Source organism: Leiobunum rupestre, chromosome 5 (genome assembly GCF_980474605.1).
Source record: "Leiobunum rupestre chromosome 5, qqLeiRupe1.1.hap1, whole genome shotgun sequence".
In the NCBI taxonomy this organism is placed as follows: Eukaryota; Metazoa; Arthropoda; class Arachnida; order Opiliones; family Sclerosomatidae; genus Leiobunum; species Leiobunum rupestre.
Genome location: NC_143388.1, coordinates 7,568,699 through 7,595,510, shown reverse-complemented (window position 1 = coordinate 7,595,510; position 26,812 = coordinate 7,568,699). Strand labels below are relative to the sequence as shown.

Sequence of the window (26,812 nt, the reverse complement as noted above, 5' to 3'; positions counted from 1 at the left end):
CATTCTCTCTGGTGACATTAAATTCTTGGCAGAACCACTCTTGGAGCTCTGATTGGCTGAGATCTGGCTATCGTTTGGTCCATTTGCCAGTTACACGGCAGCATTCTAGTTACCTATGAGATTTCTATGGGCACTATCACAGGCCAATCGCCAGTTTAAAAATTAGCAGATTAAGTTTAAAAATTAAATGCTTGGGGTGTTAGTGGCCATAGTGACCACTTAATTAATTCAAAGTTTTTTCCCATCAAGATATTAGTTCATGAAATTATGAAAGCCTGATTTTGAAGGTTAAAAATGGTAAGTGGACAGTGGCCAGTTTTTTAATTAAACTATCTACGCTCCACTGGCCACAGGTCGAGTTTTAAAAAAATTCTTATTTCTCACCCTGTTACATGGAATCACTGACTGTTACGTACGGCCATGTCGTCTGCTTGACCTTGATAAACAATTTTGACGTTTAAGAAGAATCAATGACAATTTAAAAATTTTACAAATGCCTTTATTTAAGAAAAACGACCCTAAGCAAAAAGCAAAACTGGAACACAAAATGTGCATTGTAAGATTTTTTCGTATGATATTAAATGTGTTCTTATATATTATGTCAGTTTATTAACTGATTACAAAATCATGCAGGGACTACAATTTTGTTATTTGCAAAAATGGCCAGAAGTGTGTTTATGCAACTTGAGTTCCCTATGCACTGTGTGATTTTGGGTCCTGTGATGATTTACACCCCATTTAAGACGACCCAACACAAATTGTTACACCCCCTTAAAATCGTAAAATTGCCAGTGAAAATGCCCCTTCCTTTTTTTATTAGAACCCATTCAAACTATCAATTAAAATATATAAATATCGTGTCAAGTTATTGCTTGATTTTTTACTCAGTAACATTAACATATCATCAGTTAAGTGCTCTTAAAAATTAAATTACGTTATGCGCTCGTGCTAATGGAGGTTACCATGGGCACACATTTTTTCAAGCTTAAAAATTCATCAACAACGGAGCTCTAGCAGTCCCAATTTTTCGTAGATTATATCCCTGACAGAGGAAGGTTTTGCCTAAATTTTATGCACTTGAATGCTCCAAGTTAGCCCTAAGTTGATATGACAATTTTGACAGACTGCTCCATTAAACCAGCTTATTTTTTGGTAAGTGCCCTTAGAACAAGTTTTCCAATGGGGTTGTTCCACTATAACAGTACAAATTTTTCAGGTGTTTTTACAACAAAGGAATAATGCTCTTCAATCTATGAAATATGTTTTATTTTTATCTTAATCATACTGAGATCCATGATGTTGTAGGGAGTTTCAGAATGCAAATGGAGAACGCTATTATTTTAGCAAGAACCCCCACCAATAGATTTTTAAAATGATCACCCCCTCATTACACTTCTTGTGTCAAAGAATAAGTGTTATGGTTTCACTAATTGATGATTATTATTATGTTAAGAAACTAATTCCTTCTTCCCTCCAGGCAAAAGACACACCAGAGCCAATTTTTGACCTAACAGATTGTGGAATTTACGAAGTAAGTGACCTATATGATGTGTTTATGTAATGCTTAATAACATAAGTAACATAATAACAATAAGTGTGCCAATTAGGAAAAATTATCACCAAACTAATTTTCAGAGCTATTGTGCAATCAAGTCAGCACAGGTCCCCTAGTGTCTAAATATGCCTAAGGATGATAACACGATACTCAGTTCGAGTGCAAGTCCAAGTCAAACCTTGGCGATAATGTCAGTGTTCAAAAAGGTTCTTTAGTTCACTATTTGCTTAACAAAGGGTCATAAACCCATCACGTCAAGACAGGGGGGATTTTAGTCATGCACTTCAAAGTACACAGCGAGCGATTTCCGAAACTGAGCACGCTGTGGGAGGACCTTCAGGTGTTCAGGGAGGGAGTTCCAGTCGCGGACAGAGGACGGCAGGAAGGAGTGCTTTCGCGTTGCGAGACGAAAACCCGGAAGAATGTACATGGCATTTCGGTTGCCTCTTGGGGGGCGGGACCACGACGATATAGTTTTGGATAGGGAATAAAAGCCCCACAGGCGTTGTGAATCACGCTGTTGACGAGAGTGAGACGTCGCTGGCGCGTTCTAGTGTATAGGGATGTCCACTTGAGGTTTTCTAGTACGCGGTGATACTAAAACTCCAGGAGAACCCAACGCTAGATGCGAACCTAGCAGCCCGCCGCTGGATTGTTTCAATTTCATGGGGACCAGACGGCGGAGCAGTTTTCGAGGGTAGGCAGAAGGTACGTAGTTATACCTAAGGTTTTCGTGGCGAATGAGCAGTGCGCCAAGTGGCGCCTTACAAGTCCTAAGGAACGCGCAGCCCGAGACGTTATGTGGCCAGTGTGAGTTTTCCACTCGAGGGTAGGCGTTAAGGTCACTCCTAGATATTTGTGGGACGTGACCTGCTGGAGGGGCTCACCGCCCAGGAAGTAAACTGCGGCGTGGGAGGGGCAGCCGCGGTTGTGGAGCGATAGGACTGTGCACTTCTTGGAGTTGAGATTTAGTATCCAAGTCGCGCTCCAATCCTCAATTTTAGAAAGATCAGATTGGAGTGTGGCACAGTCTTGGTTAGTGAAAATTGCCCAAGAGAGAGCAACATCATCCGGAAAGATGTAGAGGGTTGAGACGACGTTGTCGCCAAGATCATTGATGTAGATGATGAACACCAAGGGTCCAAGGACAGACCCCTGTGGAACACCCGACGACGCGGGATACCACTCCGACCGGGAACAACCACTCGGAATTTTCGGCCTTCTAAGTATGCAGAAATCCACTTAAGGGTACGCCCTTTGATACTGTAAGAGTGGAGTTTAGTTTTGAGGAGTTCGTGGGGAACTGAGTCGAAGGCCTTTTGGAAGTCCAGGAAAACGATATCAACCCTCCCTGCTCTCTCAAGCCCAGATGTCCAGTCCTCAACGCAGCACAGCAGCTGGGTTTCAGTGCTGAAACCGGACCGGAAACCGTGTTGGTACGGACGAATTTGGTCGTGCCGGTTTAGATGGGCTGTGATATCGGATGCTCCAATGTGCTCATCTGCCTTTAACACCTGAGAGAGTAAGGCAATTGGCCGGTACCCGGCCGGGTCAGTCGGGTCACCTCCCTTCGGGACCGGGGTAACGTTGGCAGTACTCCAGTCATCGGGGAGGACTCCAGTGTCGTACGAGTGCTGGAACAGTTGAGTGAGAGACTACAGCGCAGTGGCGAAGTACCATAGCCGGTATACCGTCAGGTCCAGGAGCTTTGAAGGCATTGACTTTAGCGAGGAGTTTGTGCACTCCGGTTGCTGAGAAAACGATAGGAGGCATGGTTGGCGCTCGAGACGGTAGGAGGGGAACCGTATCAAAAATATGGGCTGGGAAGGTTTTTAGAAGGTCTTAGCCAGTAAGGGGACCTTGTCAGCGGCAGAGGAGTACGCCGTACCATCGAGTTTAAGTTCCGGGATCCCCGCGGTGTTGTTTTTTCGGGCCACAAGCTGGTAAAACCGTCGACGGTTTTCGGTGAGATCTGAGGCAACTTGATCGAGGTGGTGGGTGCGTGCTGCCCGGAGTGCGTACTTAATTTTTGCCCGGTGCTGCTTGAAGTTCAGGACGTTGAAAGTCGAAGGGTACGAACGTGTCCGATTGTACCCCCGCTTCGTTATTCGAATTAAACGTCGAAGGGAGGGGCCGACCCAAGGAAGGTTGTGGCGGGAGGATATCTTTTTAAGAGGCACATGGCGCTGGATCAATCAGGGCAGTCTTGAGGGAAGTCCAAGCATTTTGGACTGAGACGTGGGAACTCAGGTCGATGATGGGGACACATCGGGAGTTAGCATCGAAGTTCGCAAGCTTGAAGTTCGACACGGAACGTGCCGAATGACGGGTAGGTAGTTTGACCGCCGGAATGTCGAAGTGGAGGAAATCGTGGTCACTGAGACCAGGGAGATGCGCCATGGTGCCGACGAGAGAGGGATTCGAAATAAACACGAGGTTGAGTACGTTCCCTCCCGAGTCATTATCTCTTATGGGTTTACTGACACATTGGGTCAAGTTTGCTGCCAATGAATGGTGAATGAAGCATGTGGCTTCCGTGCTGGGACTGGTCATCGACTGCCAGTCGATGTTGGGGTAAGATTAAGTCAGAGGAAGCTGTAGCCAGTTTAGAGATTAGTTTGTTAAGGCGCTTAGTAAAGGCGGGCTTGGCTGATGGAGGGCGGTAAATGCAGCATAGCCTCGACAGTCGTATCAAGGTCGATCGGATAGGATGGGAGTTGTTACGGTCCTTTCGGTACACCACAAAGGAGGGGCCGAACAGGTCCGGGGAATAGTGCGACTCGTCAAGGTTTGTTTTCGTAAGTGCTATAATGGACGGACTGTGAACGTCCGAAAAAGCCCGTAGCGCGTAATGTTTGTTGGTGAGAGATTGGATGTTAGTGTACAAGCGAGATAGTGGCTTGTTCGGTCGTGGGTTGGTCGGTCGGGTAAGTCAGGCCTGCGGCTGAGTTCTCGAGTCATCAAGACTTGGAGGTTGGTTAGGTTTGGCCGGGAGCCTGTACTAGGCGACGAGGATTCCCCTGTTCCAATTTTCTGGTAGGAAGGCTAAGTGAGCTTCGTGGGTCGGGAGCTCGACCTAGAAGGAGGAGAAGCTCTGTCTCGTAGCCGGAGGAACGAGAGAGACGGAGACGGGATGAAGTCCCTTTAGCGAGAGGTGGTCCTCTAGTTGCTCAGCTGCGGTAGAAGCATGAGCGCGGGAGATGAGAAGATACTTTGTGGTTTTGGCCGCGAGGTGGCTCCAATTCGGGTCTACTCCTTCTCCCCAGCAAAGTGGGGGGCGCCGCTTGGCCGACCTCTCACTACGAGCTACTGAGATTCCTTCGGGCCAGATGGCGGGGCTGAGAGCTTGGTCGGAGCTCCGCGTTTGGACATCAAAAAATGCCGTTTGGAAGTCCTGCTCATAGAGCGTGACTAATTTAAGATTGAAGGGAATGATGCCAAAAGCCTGGAGAAAAGCTTCGAAATCCTGCACTTATGTAAGCAAGAAACGTAGATTCTTGTGGTGTCTTCCGCGGCTTGTAGGCCATTAGAGGCGGTCGGGGATGCTACACCCAGAACGACTGGTGACGAGGCTTTCGCGTGTCCGAAGCCAGGGGTGCACGTTTGGGCTCAGTGTGCCGGTTACTGCGATTGCTCCGAGTTTTAGCGGTCTGCCAACCGGCAGCTGAGTTCTGCAGGTAGGAGGCGGCTTGTTGGTGACATTTGGCGGAGCAAGATGGGGCTGGCCATGACTCGCGGCACAACAGTGGAATTCCGCTGTTGGAGAGAGAGTGAAAAAGTCGTGACCTCAGAAAGGAATTTCGCAGTTATTCTCTGCTTGGTTGTGTTTATCTGCGGACACTCTGAGAACGAGGCTACAGCGTTGAGTTCTGGGCTCAGGATCAGTTCGTCCAGCTCAGATCAAATGTGTTAACTTACTGATAGCTCATGTCTTCCCTTCTCTCTTTTCAATATCAAATTGATTATTGCTAAAGGCTCTTCACCTTCCGCTCAATAAAATTTTTATGGATTCAGCTTGTCTCGTCAAACAGCCAAGCTAACTTCATTTCTTTAAAAACACTGAAAACTTTATTAAAGTTTTATCATATTGCATATTGAATTAAAAAGATAAATTTTGGAACTACCAAAAGAAAATATAATTCTGAAAGTTCTACATAAAAGCTTAGATTATATAACCCAGTTTATAGGCTAATTACCACTGTTGTCTCAGTTTGTAGAGAGTTTAAGAGCTCATCTCTAAGGTCAAGTTTCAAGTTTATTTACCTGGAAAGAGGCAAAAATAGTGGGGTGGTGGAGTGGTTAGCACTTTCGCCTCGCAGCAAGAGGAGCCGGGTTCGATCCCAGCTTGTGGTAATGGGTGAAGACTCGGAACAACTCCTTCTGTGTTGAGTTTGCAAGTTCTCTCCCCACTGGTTTAAGGGGTTTCCCCGAGTTCTTCGGTTTCCCCTTCCATAAAAACTTGTCTAGGTTAACGGTAATAGTTGGTGTAGGGAGCTGTTGGCTCGATCTCGTGGCATGCAGGGCTTGCCACCACCCTCCTACGCATTGTAACCCGGCCACCTGAATTAAGGGCTTCAAAAGTCGCATGATCACTTAGGCCTAAGGTGGTGCCTTGGGTATTAGACTAGCTGATTATTATTATCCCATCACACCAGGTCATACGTACCAAAGAACAAATTTGTTATCATTAGTTGGATCCATCTTTAGGGAATTCCAGTGTTTGATAGCTCAGGGAACATTTGTTTTGGGTGTCAAAATAAATAAGCGAGCGCAAGAGAGTTTCCAGTGAGTCATCGAAACTTCAAGATCTTTGAGGCCGAGTATAAAATCGTGAAAGCGTGATCACATATAGTGATCCTTAGAGGTGGCCCCTCATCTTCAAGAGGAAAGAGAAACTCCTCTATTCTGCTTATTGAACCAAGCAAAAATTTTGATTCTCAATCACCTCACTCATTAATAGCTAAATTTAAAGCTATCTATTTCATCACTGGAATAGATGATTTGATAAGCATCTAGTAGCTAAATAAATCTTAAAAAATTATTTGGCCTGTAAATAGTTTGTGGATCCAAGACTTTCTCTCCCTATTTAATTTTGGTTTTTTGCATACTTTTATATCAATCTTTAATAATATTGGAAGGTAAATTGAAAAATCCTTTGCTAATAGTTTTTTTTGCGATTTAGTAAAATTGTCAATTTCCATTTTCTTAGATACCACCTGGTGTATTTTCTATGTGTAAAGTTTTTAGGAAAAATGTAAGTTAAATTTTAATTATAATAAATTAACAACTGTTGATTTAAACTATCAATAAATCTTGGTGTATATAAGAAAGATAGTCGGTGTAAAACCACCATTAAGCCGCGTTCACAAAGACGTTTTGTTGAGAATAATTCTAAAGTAAAAGGGGAAGAGCATTCCGCTTTCGGCGGGGTCATCCGACTTCAGCCTTTCTCTTTCTCCTTCTGCACAAGGTCAGCAGTTCACAAAGACTTCCTTTACTCGCGCTAACACAGTTTTATTTGTGGCAGCCATAGCGCACCGAAACCACGAGGTAAACAAAGTCTTTCGTTCCCTCGGGCCTCGGACTCCACTCTTTCTCGAGAAAACCGGTGTTTGTGTATCACATGACTGACACGACGTCATAACAGCTTCTCTATTGGCCAAAACTTTCAGCCGAAGGTCGAAATATCAAACTGGAATAGATACGGGTCGACCGCCGATTTCCCACTCGTCTTGAGAAGTTTTCTCTCCCCTCTCGACTTTCGGCTGGTTTGTGAACCGCCGATTTCTAACTTAATCTTCTACCTTACGCCTTAAGCTATTTACCATTTTTAACGTCTTTGTGAACCCGGCTGCATCAATTTAATCTAAAACAAAATAATCTGCACAAAAATGTAATAAAAAACCAAATTACTAGTTTTTAAAATGATTTATGGGTAGTTCGCCGAGCAATATAATTTGCATGTTGCCACTCTAGCAAATTAGAAATAGCTGCTATCCTATTTTTTAACTGTTTTTCCTATTAGAGTAACTGCACTAGAGTCAGTTATAGAGCCAGTAATTTCTTATTGATTGGTGCAAAATATGTACTACTACATCGCATATTCACAGCGGCATTTAAGAGGAAATTCGTGCTACACGTACTGTCTATTGAGTTAAATTTTTCCCCCAAAGATATTCTATTTGGAACCTCTAGACCAAAGTTTAATGTACTACATACAACGATATACTTAATAATTAAAAGTGTGTTTCTGAATCACTGCACCACCTATCATAGCATAAACTGCAACCATGTACCTCTTCGTGGTGGAGGGGCAACCCCCCATGCTGGCCAACTAAGGCTCTGCTTCTTCCTTAAGCTAAGGTGTGAGGTATCGTGCTGAGGGCTGAGTGGTACCGGGGAAGCGAAATTACGGTATCGTTAACGATCCCCTCGGGGCACCAATCTGGTCAACCATTGTGAGCGGTCGGGAAAGAAACTCATTATAGGTTGTGATGCGAACGCTCATCATGTTATCTGGGGCAGCAGCAACTGCAACGATCGTGGTGATAAGCTAATGGAATACGTGGTTAGTACGAAACTTCATATTCTTAATAAGAACAATGAACCAACTTTTGTTACTCGTAACAGAAGTGAGGTCATTGATCTCACGCTGTGCTCAGAAAATGTCGCAGCTCTAATTAATGACCTACATGTGTCCAGTGAACCATCACTGTCGGATCACAGACACATTTGCTATAAAGTCAGGTGGAAAGTTGCAAGAGTGTGTTGAGTTTCAACAAAAGAGTTCGTTATAATAATTTAAAAAACATAGTTGTTTCACAGGACTTTAGGTTACAATTATGGTTACCAATCTCGATCTAATAACCCCGTACTCTTCTGCACGCTGTTTATATACGCCGAAAAGACCGCGCCATTGGCGACCTTTACCCATCCGATAAGACGTTGGTCCGCCGCAGCGCCACCTCTCCGACCCGACAAAATACCTAGGAAAAGGAGGAAAAAGACCCACCGAGGTTTCCCATAATTAGCGCCCCGTTACATCTCCCCCCCCCTTCACCACGGGAAACCTCGGGAAATCAAAGGATTAAAAAAACTGACTCTCCAAATAACAATTTTATTCTCACGAAAACCAGACTACCCCCCCAAATGAATTTCATACAGACGCTGGACGTTACCGACCAAAACCCGCGCCAAAGGCCCCACCGCGCATCCTCGTATAGCCGCCAGCCGAGATACCAGGAAATGAGCTACCCCCGGCAAAGGGATAGGCTCCCCCGTTAAATATTCTCCCGGTAAACCCGACGGAACGAACAGAGGAGCAGCCGATTCCACGATAATCCTAGCCTCCAAAACCGATTTAAACACCGAGCGAGACGGACCCGTAGAAGGAAAGGTGGCCAGTGGCCCAAAGCCTAACCACAGATTCGGAAAATGTGCCAGAAATATATCGACATCCCAGCAACTACCCCCAAAAGTTATGCAACAGGATGAAGTGGCCCCTCGAAACCCCGTCCTTCAGGATACGAAAAACCTCCGAATATGCCCGACGACATTATACCACCACAGGATACCCATATTTTACCGCCAGCGACAGCTGAGCCATAAAGACCGCCCGCTGAGTAACAAAAGGCACTGCCCTCCCTATCTAACGATCAAGTCCGCAAGCCCCGATCCCCACAACCTTACGGAACCTTAGGATCGTTTCCATCGTAGCCACAAAATTTTCCATTCGACCGACCAACGCGTTACGAGAAGGAACCCCCACAACCACCCAAACCCGAGAATTCATCACCAACCGATCCAACGCAATCGGAAGATTCGATACGCACCCTGAAAATCCCCCAGGAAAACACTTAGGGCGCAACTCGACCAACCGATCGAAAGAAACGTTCACAGGAACCGCTTCGTTATTTGAGAGACGTAGCCAAATCCATCCAATTACGGCCCAACCACGTCCACCGGAACACCCGAAGAACGCTCCACCCCCATGACCAGGGAGGAGCCTGACGAACCTCCCGCCGTAGGCAATGATGAAAACGCCGTAGCTGACGCTGAGCCAGCCAAATCCGCCGAAGACGAAGACACCACCACTGATGCCGAACTGACTGGAGCTGCCGAAGACGAGGCCTCAGTTTCGATGCCGAACCGACTGGAACCGCCGAAGACGAATTCTCCATCACCCATGCCAAACCGACTGAAACTGCCGGAGACAAGGACACTTTCCTGACTCCAGAATTACGAACAGTACTGATTCTGACCCCCTTTCCATTAGGATTGCACGTACCAAAGTCTCCTAGCACCTGGAAACTTTCTAGGGTGATCTTTATTCCGAAGCCAGGGAAATCTAACTATCTCGAGGCTAAGGCCTTTAGACCAATCAGTTTGACTTCCTTTTTTCTAAAGATTTTGGAGAAATTGGTAGACAATTAAATTAGGGGGGAGGTTATTTCTCATACACCTCTCTCGACGGCTCAGTATGCCTACCAAAAAGGCAAATCTACTGAGACCGCCTTGCATGGCATTAGCAATTGCCTTGAGAGAGAAATTGAGTTTAAAGAAATCGCTCTTGCGGTTTTTCTTGACATTGAAGGGGCCTTTGACAAGGTCTCGAGTGCAGTCGTGATGAAGGCTGCCAAGAGGTTTGGTATCAATGACACACTTTGTCTCTGGATCAAATCTATGCTGACGAACTGAAGGGTGACATTCTCCCTGCTTGGTGATTCCCTGATGGTCTCCACCAGCCGTGGGTGCCCACAGGGGGGTTCTCTCTCCCCTGTTGTGGTGCCTGGTGGTGGATGAACTGTTGAGGAGGCTCAACAGAGGAGGGTGCCGCTGTTTTGGTTACGCCGATGATATTGCAATCATTGTCACAGGGAAATTCCCAACGACGGTTAAGGATGTTATGAGGAGAGCTCTTGCATCGGTGGAAAACTGGTGCAATGAAGTGAACCTCACGGTCAATCCTAGTAAGACGGTTCTGGTTCCTTTTACTCGTAAAAGGACCAGGGGAGCGTTTAATGGTATTTCCTTGTTCGGTACCAACCTGGAGGAAAGCACTGAAGTGAAGTACCTCGGTGTTATCCTTAACAGCAAAGTAACATGGAAACCGCATCTTGACTATGTTATCAAGAAGGGGAAAATGTTATTTTGGAGAATTAGAAGTACAGTCAGCAAGTCCTGGGGCTTGAGTCATCATCAGACCCATACTGTCCTTTGCAGCTGTGGTCTGGTGGCCAAGAATTACTTTTAAAACGGTGCAGTCAGAACTGTGCACTCTTCAAAGGCTAGCTTGCGTTGGCATAACAGGAGCTATGAGAACAGCCCCAACTGCTTCTCTAGAAATTCTACTGAATATTCTTCCTCTACATTTGTTTATAGAGGAAGCTGCTACTTTTGGTGCCTATAGGCTAAACCAAAACGGGTGGTGGATGGCCAATGGTTGGGAAACGAGCCACACTACGCTTTTTAGGGATATTTCCAGTCGGTTACCTGTTCTTTCAATGGCTTCTGACAACATGGCTGCTAAACTTTGTTTTAGTAACCCTTTCGGCGTGTACTTCCCTAGCCGCACAGAATGGTCAAATGTTACCCTCGGTACCAGAGGGGAAGTTGTCTGGTTCACCGATGGGTCTAAAATCCATTTCGGTGCGGGCGCAGGGATGTATGGCTTCTACGAGAGCCTTGGGATTTATGCAAGTGCCTTTCAGGCAGAGATTTCTGCTATCTGCTTCTGTGTTGAATTCTGTCTTAAGAAGAACTATCGCGGGAAAGTTATCCAAATTTGTTTGGATAGCCAGGCTGCTTTAAAGCTCTGAACCAGTCTAGTGTTTCTTCCAGACTGGTTCTTAGTTGCTTGGATCTCCTTTTCAATCTCGGGACTCTTAATAAGGTTCAGCTTTTTTGGGTCCCTGGACATAAGGGGTATCAAGGGAATGAAAAGGCTGATATCTTGGCCAGTGAGGGTGCGACGGCTGGGTTCTGTGTTCCAGAACCTGCTGTCCCTATTCCCCGTGGCTTGATACGCAGCCTGGTCTCCAAGTACATGACTAACCGTCAACTTGAGCTTTGGCTCGAGATGGATGGCCAAAGACAGGCTAAGGAGTTTATCCCTGGCCCCTCTAGGCAACGGGCGAAAGATCTGCTTTCGCTTTCAAAATCTAGCATAAGGTTGGTTACTGGCCTACTTACAGGTCATTGCCAACTCAATAGACACTTAAATCTTATTGGTATCAGCGATGACCCACTATGCAGGGCCTGCATGGCCGAGGAGGAAACTGCCTCTCGCGTTCTTTGTAGCTGCGATTTTTATGCGGCTCAAAGGCTATAGCATCTTGGATGCATCAATTAGAAACTAGCGACTTCTTTAATATGCCCGCCAAAAGTATTTTAAAGTTTATGTCAGAGATAGGACTTTTCTAAGTCATAGGTTAGGGGTGCACAATGGACCTAAGGTCGAAGTGCATGGCTGGGCATTCATGCCTCCCCGCCCCCTCTCAATAATAATAAAAAAATTATGGATGCCCAGTTCTGAAAGGGGATCCAAACAGCTAAGAACAAACTTAGAAGTGATACTAAACTGATTAAGAGCCCCGATACTTCTTCTTAAGACAGAAATCTACACAAAAGCAGATGGTAGAGATCTCTGCCTGAAAAACAATAGCAAAAAAAACAAGGCTCTCAAAATAGCCAAACTTCTTAGTTTGACAGTAAACTCCAGCTCCCACCAATGAGTGAGTCTTGGAGACATCTGTGAACCAAACAATTTTACCCTTGGTTCCCAAAACTGTGTTGGCAGTCCAGTCTAGGCGACTTGGAAAGTAAACACTGAACGGCTTTTCAAAGTGTAAAGATCGGTAGATGACCAGAATAATTCCAAAACAATTTGGTGTGGCTATACTTTCCCAATAGGCCTTTCTATAAAATAACGTTTCCTTCTTGTTTACTTTTTTTCTCTCACTTCTACAATTTCAAAAACAAGTTGGTCAGTCGTAGCGAATTTATGGAAAGGGCTATTAGCAGACCTCCACCAACCATTATGTAGTAACCGATAGGCGCTCATAATTTCAACCTCCTCTGTATAAAGATGGAGTGGTAGAATATTCAGGAGCACCTCCAGAGAAACTTTTGGGTCTGTTCTCATAGCTCCTGTAATGCTGACACAGGCCAGTATTTCTCATTAATAATTGAAGAGATTTCAATCAAGGGTGACCTAGTTTTTCACAGTGGTAATGGCAAACTGGTTGGTTTCACAAATCTTAACGAGTTTGAAAATTGCATCAAGTGCGTAATTCAGCCTGAACTGACTTAAGCACAGCAGGGGTGAAAGAACACCCACTTAAGGGCAGCCCCGGCTGGTGGTGACCCTTAGTGATTCGCAAAGCAAGGAGGCCGTCGCGACCCGATCAGTCAACATAGAATCGATCCATAGACACAACGGATCATTGATACCGAAACGTTTAGCAGCCTTAAGAATGACAGCCTTAGAGACTTCGATGTCCAGAAAAACAGCTAACGCTATTTCTTTGAACTCAATTGCACATTCAAGGCAATTAATTATGCCATGAAGGTTAGTCTCGGTAGATTTGCCCTTTTGATAGGCCTACTGAGCATCTGAGACTGGTGTAACACTAAGAACTTCCTTCTCCTTTTAGGAGAAATGAAGTTAGACTGATTGGTCTAAATGCCTTAGCCTCGAGGTAACTGGTTTTCCGGGATTTAGGAATAAAGATAACTTTGAATGCTTCCAGGAGCCCCGTATATGCCCAAGAGCAATACAGGTCCTGTAGATTCAATTCCCTCCTGCAATAGGATGGGTGAGATTCTATCCAGCCCAGAAGCCTTGTAGGGCTTAAATGACTTTATAGCCCACATAAGCTTGGAATGAGTGATAACTTGTTTTGCCACATCCCAATCTACCTTCTTAGTTCTTTTGAACCGAGGAGGAAGATCCAGCATAAGCGTTAGTGTCTCCTTTCGAGAACTGGAGTAACTACCATCCTTCAACTTAATAGTATCCAGATGTTTAGTACTGTCATGCGCCATAATTTTCATTAGTTTGGCTGTAGTGGGAATATCAGAGATATTCCCTCCAGGAAGCCTGTTTGGCTTTCCGGATGGCCTTATGCACATTTTCTGTGCACAAAGTTAAATCAATTACCTCACTCCTGTTACTTGTAACAAATGTTGGTGTATTGGGAATATGTAGTTTAGTACTAACCAAATACTCCACGTTGGTTGCTGCCCCACGCAACATGGTGAGCATTAGCGTCACATTCAATGACAAGCTTCTTGCCCAGTCTTTCAGTGTATCACCAGATTGGCAACCTCCTGTGATGGAGGGGACAAGGCATCATATGGTAAATAACCTGAGGCCAGCCTTAATTCGTCTTCTCCATCAACTGACGAGGAGAAGATTTTTATGGTGGCAGTTTCCCTAGATTGGTATAATCTCGAGAATACGACGCTGGACGGTGCCCATTTCCTCCTCTCTGATAAGGATGTTCAGAAAGCCATCTTAAGCAATACCCTACTGCGTCACTATAGGACATAGGAGGCAGACGCTGCTGAGCCTATTTGGCTGCAGACTGAGAAGACCTAGTTGATGGACTGGAGTTCTCCGACCTGAGCCTCTTAAGTGAAGGGGTTTCTTTGTTACCCAAGGGTGACTGAACCTCCTTCTTAGCAAACCTTGCAGCCCTGCAGCGTGCATTGTGTTGCCATGTTTTCGGATTTTGGTTAACATCCAAGGATAATCCAGACTCCCCATCAACTGTGTACTGCTGGGAGCCTGAAGCGCTGGCAGAGGACTCTGCTACTGAGATGTCAGACTTTGATCTGGCAGGAGAACTGAGTGATATCACCCTGAGCTCCATGTCGGACATTTCCGACATCACAGTGGTGGAGAACACCTCCACCGACAAAGAACGGTCTGTCCAACCCACAGGGGCATTAGGTGAAGATGCGTGTGGTTCAGCTGGTGATGGGGGTATGGTTAGTCCTGAACCAAAGATAATATAACTACGTACCCTAGATTCGAAATCAAGCTCCTTGCACGTAAACGCAAGCTCTTACTGAGTTCCCGGCGGAAGTCAGTAAGAGCCTCACGAGAAAACGCGCTATCTAGAAACGCCGTGATTTCGAATCTAGGGTATGTAGTTATATTATCTTTGCCTGAAACCACCCCTTAGCCGGCGAGTAACCCAGCACCAACACTGGCAACTGTGGCTGGGCATGAAGGTGATACAGATGAATCTGCATCACTCTAAGGCAGCCTCGGCAGTCCTCTGTCGTAGGTTTGTTATGGTGGGAATAGACGGGGCCCTCATACAGGAGCCTTGGATCCATAATGGAAGAATCCTAGGTCTCAAAAATGCAGGTACTGTTTATTATGACTACAAGTCTGCTAAACCTAGGGCATGTATTTTGATACGAAGGGGCATTCACGCTATTCCTCTTTCACTATACCAATCTAGGGACACTGCCACCATAAAAATCTTCTCTTCGTCAGCTGATGGAGAAGACGAATTAACCATGGCTTCTGTCTATTTTCCCTATGATGCCTTGTCCCCTCCATCACTGGAGGTTGCCAATCTGGTGAACCAGTGTGAGAGACTGGGCAAGAAACTTGTCATTGGGTGCGATGCCAATGCTCACCACGTTGCATGGGGCATCAGTGACTGCAACCAACGCAACGCGGTGATGATTAATGGAATATCTGTTTAGTGCTAACCTACATATTCTTAATAAACACCATGTACCAACTTTTGTTACAAGTAACAGGAGTGAGGTTATTGACTTAACTCTGTGCACAGAAAATGTATTACACTCTGTGACACAATGGCATGTGTCTAATAAACCATCACTTTCGGATCATAGGCAAATATGTTTTTCTGTTTTGAGAGCTAAGAGGTCGGGTGATTGGTCAGGTCAGCCTATAAGCAGGCCCTCACTTCCTATCATAAGGCCATCCAAGAAGCCAAACAGGCTTCCTGGGGGGATTTTTGTGATTTTCCCACTACAGCCAAACTAATGAAAATTATGGCACATGACAATAAAAAACATCTGGATACTATTAAGTTGAAGTATGGTAGTTACTCCATTTCTGGAAAGGAAACACTGACACATATGCTGGAGGTTCGCTTTCCAGATTCTAAAGTCACTGACACCGATGACTCTTATGATCTTCCTCTTCGGTTCAAAAGAACTAAAAAGGTAGATTGGGATGTGTCAAAACATGTTGTCACTCTCTCCAAGCTTATGTGGGCTATAAAGTCATTTAAGCTAGCCCTGCAAGGCTTCTGGTCCGGATGGGATCTCACCCATCTTGTTGCAGGAGGGATTAGATATTATCTGTCCTGTGTTGTGCAGAATCTACAGGGCCTATATTGCTCTTGGGCATATACTGAGCTCCTGGAAGCATTCAAAGGTTATCTTTTTTCATAAACCCGAGAAAACCAGTTTTCTCCAGCCTAAGGCATTTAGACCAATCAGTCTAACTTCATTTCTCCTAAAAGTCTTGGAGAAATTAGTTGATAGATATATTAGAGAGGTTGTTCTTAGTGTTACACCCCTCTCTGACGCTCAGTAGGCCTATCAAAAGGGCAAATCTACTGAGACTACCCTTCATGGCATAATTAACCAATTGAGTTCAAAGAAATATCGTTAGCTGTTTTTCTGGACATCGAAGTCTCTAAGGCTGTCATTCTTAAGGCTGCTAAACGTTTTGGTATCAATGATACGTTGTGTCTTTGGATCGATTCTATGTAGACTGAGCGGGTCGCGATGGCTTCCTTGCTTGGCGAATCGCTAAGGGCCACCACCAGCCGGGGCTGCCCTCAGGGGCGTGTTCTTTCACCCCTGCTGTGGTGCTTGGTTGTGGACGAGCTCTTGGTGAGGCTATACAGGGAGGGCTGTCGTGGCTTTGGTTATGCTGACGATGTCGCAATGATCATTACGGGGAAGTTCCCAGGAACCATTTCGACTATGATGAGAAAAGCTCTCATCATAGTCGAAATGCTGGTGTAGGGATGTTGGCCTCACCGTCAATTCTGACAAGACGAGCCTGATTCCTTTCACTCGAAGGAAGGTACAGGACTTGTTTAATGATATTTCTATCTTTGGGACCATCTTGGTCAAATCAACTGAGGTAAAATATCTCGGTGTTATTCTCAACAGTAAACTAACATGGAAGCCCCATCTTGATCTCAGTATCAGGAAGGCAAACATGTTATTCTGGAGAGTAAGGGGTACCATAAGCAAGTCTTGGGGTCTTAGCCCAAAGGTTGTGTATTGGATCTATACCATTATAATCAGGCCTATGTTGACGTATTTAGCAGTGGTTTGGTGGCCGAGGGTAGTGCTTAAGTCAGTTCAGGCTGAACTACGCACTGTGCAAAGGCTGGCCTGTGTCAACATTACAGGAGCTATGAGGTGCTCCTGAATATTCTACCACTTCATCTTTATATAGAGCAGGTTGCAATTATGAGTGCCTATCGGTTACTACATAATGGTTGGTGGAGGTCTGCTAATTGGGAGTGCAGCCACACCAAATTGTTTCAGCAATATTCTGGTCATTTACCGATCTTATTGATGGGTTCTGACAACATGGCTGCAAAGTTACACTTTGAAATGCAATTTAGTGTTTACTTTCCAAGTCGTCTAGACTGGTCTGGCGACACAGTCTTTAGAACCAAGGGTGAAATTGTTTGGTTCACAGATGTCTCCAAGACTCAATCAGGGGTGGGTGCTGGAGTTTATTGTCAAACTAAGAAGTTTGGCTTCTCTGAGAGCCTTACCGTTTTTGCTACGGTTTTTCAGGCTGAGATTTCATCCATCTGCTTCTGTGTAGACTTCTGTCGTAAGAAAAAGTATCGGGGCAAGACTGTTCAGATTTTCTCATAAAGCCAGGCTGCCCTTAGGGCTCTTAATCAGTTTAGTATTACTTCTAAGTTTGTTCTTAGCTGTTTGGATCCCCTTTCAGAACTGGGCACCCATAATAGGGTTCAACTTTATTGGGTGCCTGGTTATAGGGCGCATCATGGTAATGAAAAGGCCGACACTCTGGCAAAGGAGGGTGCGGAGGCTAGGTTCTTAGGTGCATATGGCGCTATGGCTGAGAGACAGGCCAAGTTTTGGCTTGAGATGGATGGTCAGAGGCAGGCCAAGGAGTTTATTCCTGGGCCTTCTAAGAAAAGAGCTCTCTAAGAGTAGTATCAGGGTGGTTACAGGTCTACTTTTAGGTCACTGATAGCTTAATAGACATCTGCATCTTATTGGTATCAGAGTCCTATGTGCAGGGCATGCCTTGCAGAGGAGGAAACTTCCTCTCATGTCCTTTGTGTCTGTGATTCTTATGCGGCTCAAAGGTTTGAGTGCCTTGGTATGCATAGGCTGGAAACAAGCGATCTTTCTAACATCCCGGCGAAGCAAATCTTGCGCTTCATTTCAGAGACTAGGCTGTTCCATGTTTAAAAGGCTGGATCTGCACAATGGACCTCTGGTCAAAGTGCTAAGTTGGGTCTAACCCAACCACCCAACTCTTACTACTAATAATAATAATACACTTTGACTTAAGTAAGAAACCGAGCCTTAGTTGGCCAGCATGAAGTATTACCCCTCCACCTGTTACTCCCTTCCACCAAGAAGAGGTACAAGATTGCAGTTTATGAGGTCTGTTAAGGGTCTGTTGATATTTGGCTTTGACCTCAGAGAAACTCTGCAGAAACAAACGAGAATCACATTGGTTGCTTGCGAATCAAAGTATAGTAGTTTGGCTCAGACCTTGCTTACACATCAAAGTTTAAAAGTTTTGACTCTTTATTTACTTCCTCATCAAAGTTTAATAGTTTTCACTCAGAGGTTACTTAATTGCTCATCAAAGTTTTGTAGTTTACCACTACTTATTAATGCTGCGGTTTCCCTATTTTTAAATTGATTATATCCCTTACCAAAAAATAAGTTGGATTTCAGTTTGTATTTAGTTTGTATACATATTATTAGTTGATATTGAGTTGGTATTAAGTAGGCTCAAGTTGTCAGCATATTTCAAGTTACTATTAAAGGGGTAATAAGTTGTTATTCAGTTGGTAGGAAAATACTGCTTTTGCTAAGTTTATAATTAGTTGGTTTTTAGTAGTCAGGAAATTACATAATATTTTTAAGTTGGTTTTTAGATGTTTCCCTAGTAGGATTTAAGTTGCTTTTAAGTAGTTAAGTGTAAATGTTGATTCTGGTTTAGTTGGAAATAAGTTGATTAATAAAGAGGATTTAAGTTATTTTTAAGTAGGCATTTGTCCCAAATACAAACTGAAAACCAAGTTGAAAAACAAGTTGTCCTAAGTGGTTTTTAGCCAACTTATTTTTTGGTAAGGGATACTTCCTATAAAAATATTATAGGTTTGGTTATATTTCGTGTTGTTAATTTTCCGGAAAAATAAAATGCGGAAAATTTTCCAGAAAAATAAAAAATTGAAACCTAAATTACTCTTTAAGGGTTTTAAATGTTTTCAACTTTTTATCAATATAAAATGTCTAATATCTGTAAACATACTACAAAACATTAATAGTGTTTTAAACTAGTTTTGAGGTGAAAACCCTTACCAAAAAATAAGTTGGATTTCAGTTTATATTTAGTTTTTATACACATTATTAGTTGATATTAACTTGGTATTAAGTAGGCTCAAGTTGTCAGCATATTTCAAGTTACTATAGTTGAAGGGTTAATAAGTTGTTATTCAGTTGGTAGGAAAATACTTATTTTTCTAAGTTTGTAATTAGTTGGTTTTAAGTAGTCAGGAAGTTACATATTATTTTTAAGTTGCTTTTAAGTAGTTTAATGTAAATGTTGATTCTGGTTTAGTTGGAAATAAGTTGACTAATAAAGACGATTTAAGTTATTTTTTAGTAGGCATTTGTCCCAAATACAAACTGAAAACCAAGTTGAAATACAAGTTGTCATAAGTGGTTTTTAGCCAACTTATATTTTGGTAAGGGAATGCCGCTTTATTTCAATCTGTAAACAATATATACTAATCATGGAATGAAAACTTTTTTTTATTTTTGCGGAAAATTTCCGGAAAAAAGGCCTCGGTCATTTTCCGGACAATTTTCCGACTTACAACACTAAAAGTAAACAATTTCTATTCTTTATTTCGTAAGGAACTGTACCTTCAAAAGAACAACTTAACATCTTTGAAAGGAGGAGGCTCCCTTGAAGATCTTTTGCATATTAAGGTTGATTAATTTTGATTTTTTGGTTCTTTGTGAAATGTATATAAAATTGGCTCGATATTATTAATATAATTATAATTTTTTTTTTAATTTTTTAGGTTTTAGATTTAAGTTGGAACAAAATTTCAAGTTTACCTGAAGAAATAGGTCATTTACAGTGCCTTGAAGTATTAAATTTGGCCTATAATAGGTTAAAGAAATTGCCAGAATCTACATCTCTTTTATCAAAACTCATCAATCTTGACTTGAACAGTAAGTGTAGCATACAACTTTCAAACATGGAAATTTTATTGAAAATCGTTAAAAAAAATTGTCTCTTCCTAATTTTTATAACAAATCTATTACACAAATACTTAAGCCTAGCTGCTTTTACAGTGAGCTTTGAACCGAAGGGCTTGCCACTAGCCTCCTTCTCATTGTAACTGGCCACCTATTTAACAGTATTAAAAGTTGCTAGATGACTTGGGCCTGAGGTAGTAAAATGATTTTTATTTACAAAGGGTCCTAGTCATAATTAATTACATTAACTACAAGGAAATTAAACACATAATATACTTCAAGCTTAAAATAAAATAAATCCCATATATAGATCAAGTTCTTTTAAATATAGTGATATTTCCTTTTTAAATACATTTAGTGACATATTTATTTATATTTATGTTGCGGTGAAAATACCTTAAACATTGTTTTGGATCTATTGAGAAAGAGTTTTTTAGAAAGCAACCCACGGTTTAGGCCGTCAACGTCGTCTTCAGCCTTGGAGACTAATTCTATTAAATTTTTTTAAGCTAAAACAATTCCATCATCATCAGCATACTCAATATCAAACCCATTCGATATACTTTTATGTAAGTCAGCAGTAAAAATCCTGTACAGAACGAAAAATACTAAATTCACAAAAAAGCCAGCAATGATTTTGTATTACTTCAGCAAATAAAATTACATTATTTAAATTAGAATGTATTAATGAAATGGTTTAAATTAACTACAAATAAAAATGAATCCTATATTCAGTTGAGCACTTCTTGTGCACGGTATTTTGTTTGATATATTGGTATATTTTTTTTCCTTCAAATTGTGCTTTCCTAGACCTTGAGTGCATACCCATCGGACCAGATCTTATGTTTGTGCTAGTTCCACCATAGTGTTATTTCCAGAGCACCCTTTTTACCGAAATATTAAGAAGTTGTATAAGCGTGGTTAAGTCATATCAGAAGTAACATAATAACAAAAAGTATGACAATTAACAAGATTTACAACCAAACTGATTTTCATAGTTATTGCGTAATCAAGATGTTTTCTCAGCACAGAGCCCTCTAGTGTCTAAAATACGCAAGACTTCCACTAAGCGAAAATATCTGGTTTCCGATAGATAGGCATAATATTAGGCTAAATTGATAAAAATAAAAAAAAAGTTTTTCTTGGCGTCACAAGCTCATCACGCATGATTCGCACGCGGGCTTCAAAACAAAGCCAAAGCCCCTCGCGACTCCAGAACGTTCTCTCCGATATTAGGCTTAAATTTTTATCAAAAAGTAGTCATCCAAAACAGTAAGTTGCGAGACCAAGTCACAGCTTGAAGAGATTATCAGTGCCCGAAAAAAGGTTCGGTTAGAAAATTAGCATTAAAGCAATAGGAAGTGTCATACTTATTGTTATTATGTTACTTATGGTTATATTGTTATTGTCAACATAACCTAGCTAGTAGTCCTATGTGGACGTAGTTTAAACCTCTTTAGGGTACTTTAAATGCCTTTATTATTTATAACGAGTAATTCAGTAGTTACAGCATATAGTTAAAGAGATACCACAAATGTCATTTAATGTATCGTAGTTTAACCTTCTACTTTATTAATTACCTTAGTGTTGGCTATTATTTTTTAATTTATTTTATTTGGAACTATCGGTTTATTTTTGTTCCGTTTTAGTATTTATGTACAGGTACTGGGTGTCAGGTGAATTCATGCAGACATAGACATCGTAAATCTCCCCCCCATTTGTAAATTCAAGTACAGTGCGTCATTTAAGGTCAGTTATTTTACATAGTTTGCAAATGTATAAAATCCCTTGTTTAGAAACATTATTCTGATACCAAATAGCATTAAACCACTCTGTGTGCAAGAAAACATAAGAAGATATTTTTTGAGCACTCCTGAAGTGGCGGCTTCAACGTAGGATCAGTGGCGTAGTCAAGGGGCATGTCCCCACCCCATGTGTGGTTGTGTGAACAAATTATTTTTGAGTTTTTAATCCGAATCAAAATCCTGGCTATGCCATTGAGGGCTTGTGAACAGGAGATCATCTGGCGGAAAAATTGTACATTTGAGACTACTGAGGAAGTCAAACTCCTTTGGTTAAGAACTGTTGCCATCTCATTTAGGATAGTCTAAAGATGCATGCACTCAAGAACCATTCTGAGGGGTCAAATGGAATTTGTTATGAATAACTGATCTCTAAAATGACCGTTTCAATTTTTTGTTACTAATATGCAAAGAGTAGCTGATAGTGATAGTATTAACACTTAAGAACGAGTTTCAATTTAAATTTTGAAGTTCACTGTTCTAAAAATTTGTTTTACTTTTGAATTACTGTTGTTTTATGTCCGCTGCATTAAAAGCCGTACATTGCCAAGTTGGCCAATTGTTAATGGGCAGCAGGCAGCTACAACTGATGTTGGGCTGGTGTTTTGTGTTGATATAGGTATATTTGTTTTCAAACAATGTTATCAAATAGGTTTTAGGTTTTAAACCACATTTTCCTTAACTCTTTTTCCCCTTGTTCCTTAACATTATGCTCGAGGAGAGCATAATGCCAAGAAAAAAGGGAACTTGCTACTTATATTATTACCATTGATATCTGATATAATTTTTGGTTCATATGCTTCTAGCTACTTCGACTATCCATACATAACTAAAAACCTATTAGATTGAAAGGATTTGGGGGTGTTATTATAGTGGGTTGAGGTGCAAAGTTCTACCTGGTTGCAGCTTTGTAAAAAATACATATACTAACAGCTGAAGATTATAATTGCCCAAAATAAGAAAATGTTATGATAGGTCAGTGAATTAGTGAATTTCAATGGGGTTAGTTTTTAGCCAAACTACAGGTATTTCTAATTTTTTTATTAAATTTATATTTTGTGTTTTGTTGAATTGGCCCAATATAGCTCTTTTACTGAAACTTTAGTAACTAAAACATTCAAGAATGTCATAATTGCCGAGTATAATACCGGTATATCTTTAACCTGTAACTTAATTACCACCTGATTGAACATTAGAAACATGCTTTTGACAAGAAAGTGTACGAAGTTTATCAAAAACACTGAGAGATGAAACTTCCGAAATTTTTTAAAGTTGGTTTGAGAAAAGGTAGATTTTTAATCCTATCGTTAGGGTTCCCTATGTAGAGGTCTAAGCTTAATTTGTTACAAGCACATATCTGTTAAGTGGTTGATATTTTAGGGATTACCCCAAATGTATTTCACAGTGCATCATGAATACACTTAAGCCATGTTCAAAATATTTTTAAACAAAACAAGCAATATACCACCAATGAAGTTCTCGCTGCGTAATTATTATTATTGAGATTGACTCAGGTAAACCTGACCGAGCACTTCAACTAGAAGTAAATTGTGCTGCCCAAAGTATTAAAATTTAATATTGTTTTTAAGAGTGATGTGTCTAGGTACACTTGACCAAGCTTACGTATTTAAAATATATATTAGCATTTTTAAGTTATTAATGACACGTATTATGATTTTTTGTGATTCATTATTATGTTTGTAGGTAATTGTTTCAAGCATTTATCAGAATGTTTATGCAACTTGCCTTCTTTACAAGTTTTGAATGTTAGCAACAATCCATCTCTTAAAACTTTACCTCATAATCTATGCCTTGTGTCTACACTGTCCAATCTGACTTTAGATTCGGATAACTTTACATATCCACCATTAGGTAAGCAATTTTTTACAGTTTTCTCATTTATAAATTAAACAAAGTGTGAATTGGGTCAGCCAGAAAACTAAAAATAACTAGTTGACTGGTTTGTTGGGGTCCATCAATATCAATAGCTAGGATTTGTAAGTTGTTTCAAGAAGATGACAAGTTTCCTAAAAATGTAATTTTTAACAAATGTTCTATTTCAATTACTATAGTAGGAAATGAAAATTTCTATAATTTATATTTCAATTTTTATAAATTTAAATATATACTATGCCAATATATATTCACTGTTAATTTGTTATTATTGATTGCAGATGTTTGTAAAGATGGTACAGAAACCATAATGAAATTTCTATGCAAAGGTATTTAGAAAAAGGTTTTTTACCGGTTCATTGTTGTAATAGATGTATGAACAATTATTTTTTTACTATTATCTTGGATAATAAATATTTAATATCATTATTTTTTTGTTACACAGAAAATTATTTTTAATTCAATTAGTATAATTTTTTTATTGTCCTTATTATATAGTAATTTCAAATGTTTATTTTAAAAAATTATAAAATTAAACCCGACTAGTTTCGGTCGGGTTATTGGACCGTCATCAGGGAGTTGAGTTTTCTAGTTATCTCCCCACTGGTTAAAGGGGTTTTCCCCCCTGAGCACTTCAGTTTCCCTTTCCATAAAAACTTGTCAAGGTTAACGGTAATAGTAAGTGTAGGGAGCTGACATTGGCTCGCTTGGCATGAAGGACTTGCCACCACCACCCTCCTATGTAGTATAACCTGGCCACCTGAATTAATGGCTTTAAAAGTCACTCAATGACTTAGGCCTAAGGTGGTGCCTTGAGTATTAAATAATTTTTTTAATAATTACAATAATTTTTTTTATATTATTATTGGTACAGAATGTGAAGTGGAGTATCAGCCTTCTTCTTCAGAAAGCTTAAGCTCATCATCTAGAGGGGCCTCTGTGAGCAGCTTAATATCTGATGGTGTCTCTCCGTCAACCCCAGCACCTCCTGTATATAACAGTATAATTTCATTATTTTAAGCTCTTTTTACGCAAAACTGGTAGTATTGAAACTAACTACATCAATTATTACCTCATTAACTTTATATGAACTTTTAGGTTTCAGTTCTATAAAGGACATTAACCCAAATAAAATTAAAACCTCTTGAAATAATCCTTCTATAAAACGTTATCATATTTTTTAGTAGATGCACTGTACGGCTTAAATGGATGTACTATAAGTTTAAAAATTGTGGGCCCTTTTTCTAAGAAGACTTAATTAAATTTTTTCATGCTCATAAACTTTCATAGGCCCCTTCGAACCTTCGTAGGCCATGGGCACAGGGCCCATTGTTCCCATTGGATAAAATGGGCACCAAGCATGAAATGTTAAGCTTGCTTGAAATTTTCCGTATGTTAGTGTTTGATTTAATGGTTAGCTATTAATTAAATAAAATTGTTTTAGTATTGGCAGCTCGTATACATCCAAATTAAAGATCTCAAAGTAAATTAACTTATTATCTGAAAATATTTATCGTCAAATTTAAATGAAATTTTGGTTGTAAATGTGGAATTTTGACATACCTTAAAAATTAGCTGAATATCAGGGAAATTTGATACATATATTCCTTAAGAACAAAATTGTGCTGTAAGTTTATGCACATATTAAAGACAACTTTTGGTGTACAAGTTGGAGCACCTTTGCAGGTATTAAAGACTTAATTTTTGGTGTACAGTAAAAATTTAGCTTCAAGTGTGAATTTTTAAGAAAGCTTTACAATTTCTTATTCTCACATAGAATTTATCTTTACAGTTAAAATGACTTGTACATCAACATTCGCTTAGGCTTAATTGACCTTAACTAAATTTTATCAGTATTGTCACACTTGCCTTTATTTTCAGTTTCACGGTCTTACTGCGGAAGCCATAATCAAATTCACCCTGTCATTATTGCACATTTTGCACTTTAATTTGTTTCCTTGTTTATTTTTCGTTTAACCAAAAATTATACTGCTGAAAATAGTTAGTGGAAAGATATTCCAGTTAACAAATTTGTAGAACACTGGGAAAAATTGTAAATAGTTTTAACTTAAAATTAAACCCTCTAAGTAAAATATTCTAAAAACATTTTGCACTAATGAAGGACTAAAAATTAAATGTTGAATTTCACCTAAAATTTATGATTAATCACCAAAAAAAGTTGTGTTAGTTTAAATTTAGAAATCTATTGATTTAACCTGGAATATCTCCGATTGTTTTTTGTCGTGCAGGCTGTATTACAAGTATCAATTTTTTATTTATTGCACTTTTTTGCTTCTAACAACCAGTTCACCTTAAATTTTTTCAGGATAAATTCCAGCAATATCAGATGATAAAGGCATGTATTATTCCCATATATCTGAATATTTTTATTTCTTACGCAATCACTGTTGTATATATTCCTATAAAATTCCTCAAGATAATTCTTTATAAACATCATTTTCATTTAAATCTGAAAATACCACCTCTCCATGTACACAATTTTCATGTACTGTAAATAGAATATAGCATTGATTATTCGATATCTCTATTTCCTTTTACATTTCAGAGGGTATAGAATTGCGTGGCAATATACCAAACATAACAAATGATTATTATGTGTTTTTATATTATTGTAATGTAATAGGGTGATGTTTAAATCTGGGGCTGCGCGTATCATAGTATTATAGCGCTTATTAATGACTGAAGCATTAATTGTGTTATGTGATTGATGAGTGCATTTTTTTCATGTAGGATCGGCGCAGAAAGGAATTAATAGAAATAGAGGAGTCAATGAGACGAAATGAGCGACTACAATTAGAACTTGGGCTTGAAAGTAGCAACCGTCGACAAAAATTATTAAATGAATACAGGCAGGATCAAGAACGCCTTAATTCTGAAATAATTCAACTTCAAGACAAAAAAGAGAAAGAAAAAAAACAACTACTAAACACATTAAATAATAGTAGGTGCTTCGTTCATTTCTCATATTCATAGTTGAAATATCCCAGAATTTTAGACAGTGTTCCATAAATATTTTAAAGAAAGTGGTGGC

General features: G+C 40.6%; 1 protein-coding gene across 2 annotated transcripts in view; it reads left to right on the top strand.

Annotated features, from left to right (window-relative positions):
- Positions 1-420: 420 nt before the first annotated feature.
- The window catches only part of LOC149943439 (E3 ubiquitin-protein ligase LRSAM1-like), a 33,651-nt gene continuing 7,259 nt past the window's right edge, over positions 421-26,812 (top strand). The window contains exons 1-10 of one of the 2 annotated variants that reach the window (XM_090174835.1): positions 421-556; positions 1,478-1,531; positions 6,765-6,809; positions 19,715-19,789; positions 19,885-20,038; positions 23,572-23,739; positions 24,042-24,089; positions 24,635-24,750; positions 26,087-26,116; positions 26,512-26,722. In XM_090174835.1, coding sequence (XP_090030961.1) covers positions 494-556; positions 1,478-1,531; positions 6,765-6,809; positions 19,715-19,789; positions 19,885-20,038; positions 23,572-23,739; positions 24,042-24,089; positions 24,635-24,750; positions 26,087-26,116; positions 26,512-26,722 — 964 coding nt within the window. In that variant the 5' untranslated portion in view covers positions 421-493. The remainder of the gene's footprint in view (positions 557-1,477; positions 1,532-6,764; positions 6,810-19,714; positions 19,790-19,884; positions 20,039-23,571; positions 23,740-24,041; positions 24,090-24,634; positions 24,751-26,086; positions 26,117-26,511; positions 26,723-26,812) is intronic. The other variant, XM_090174836.1, reaches the window with a different exon arrangement.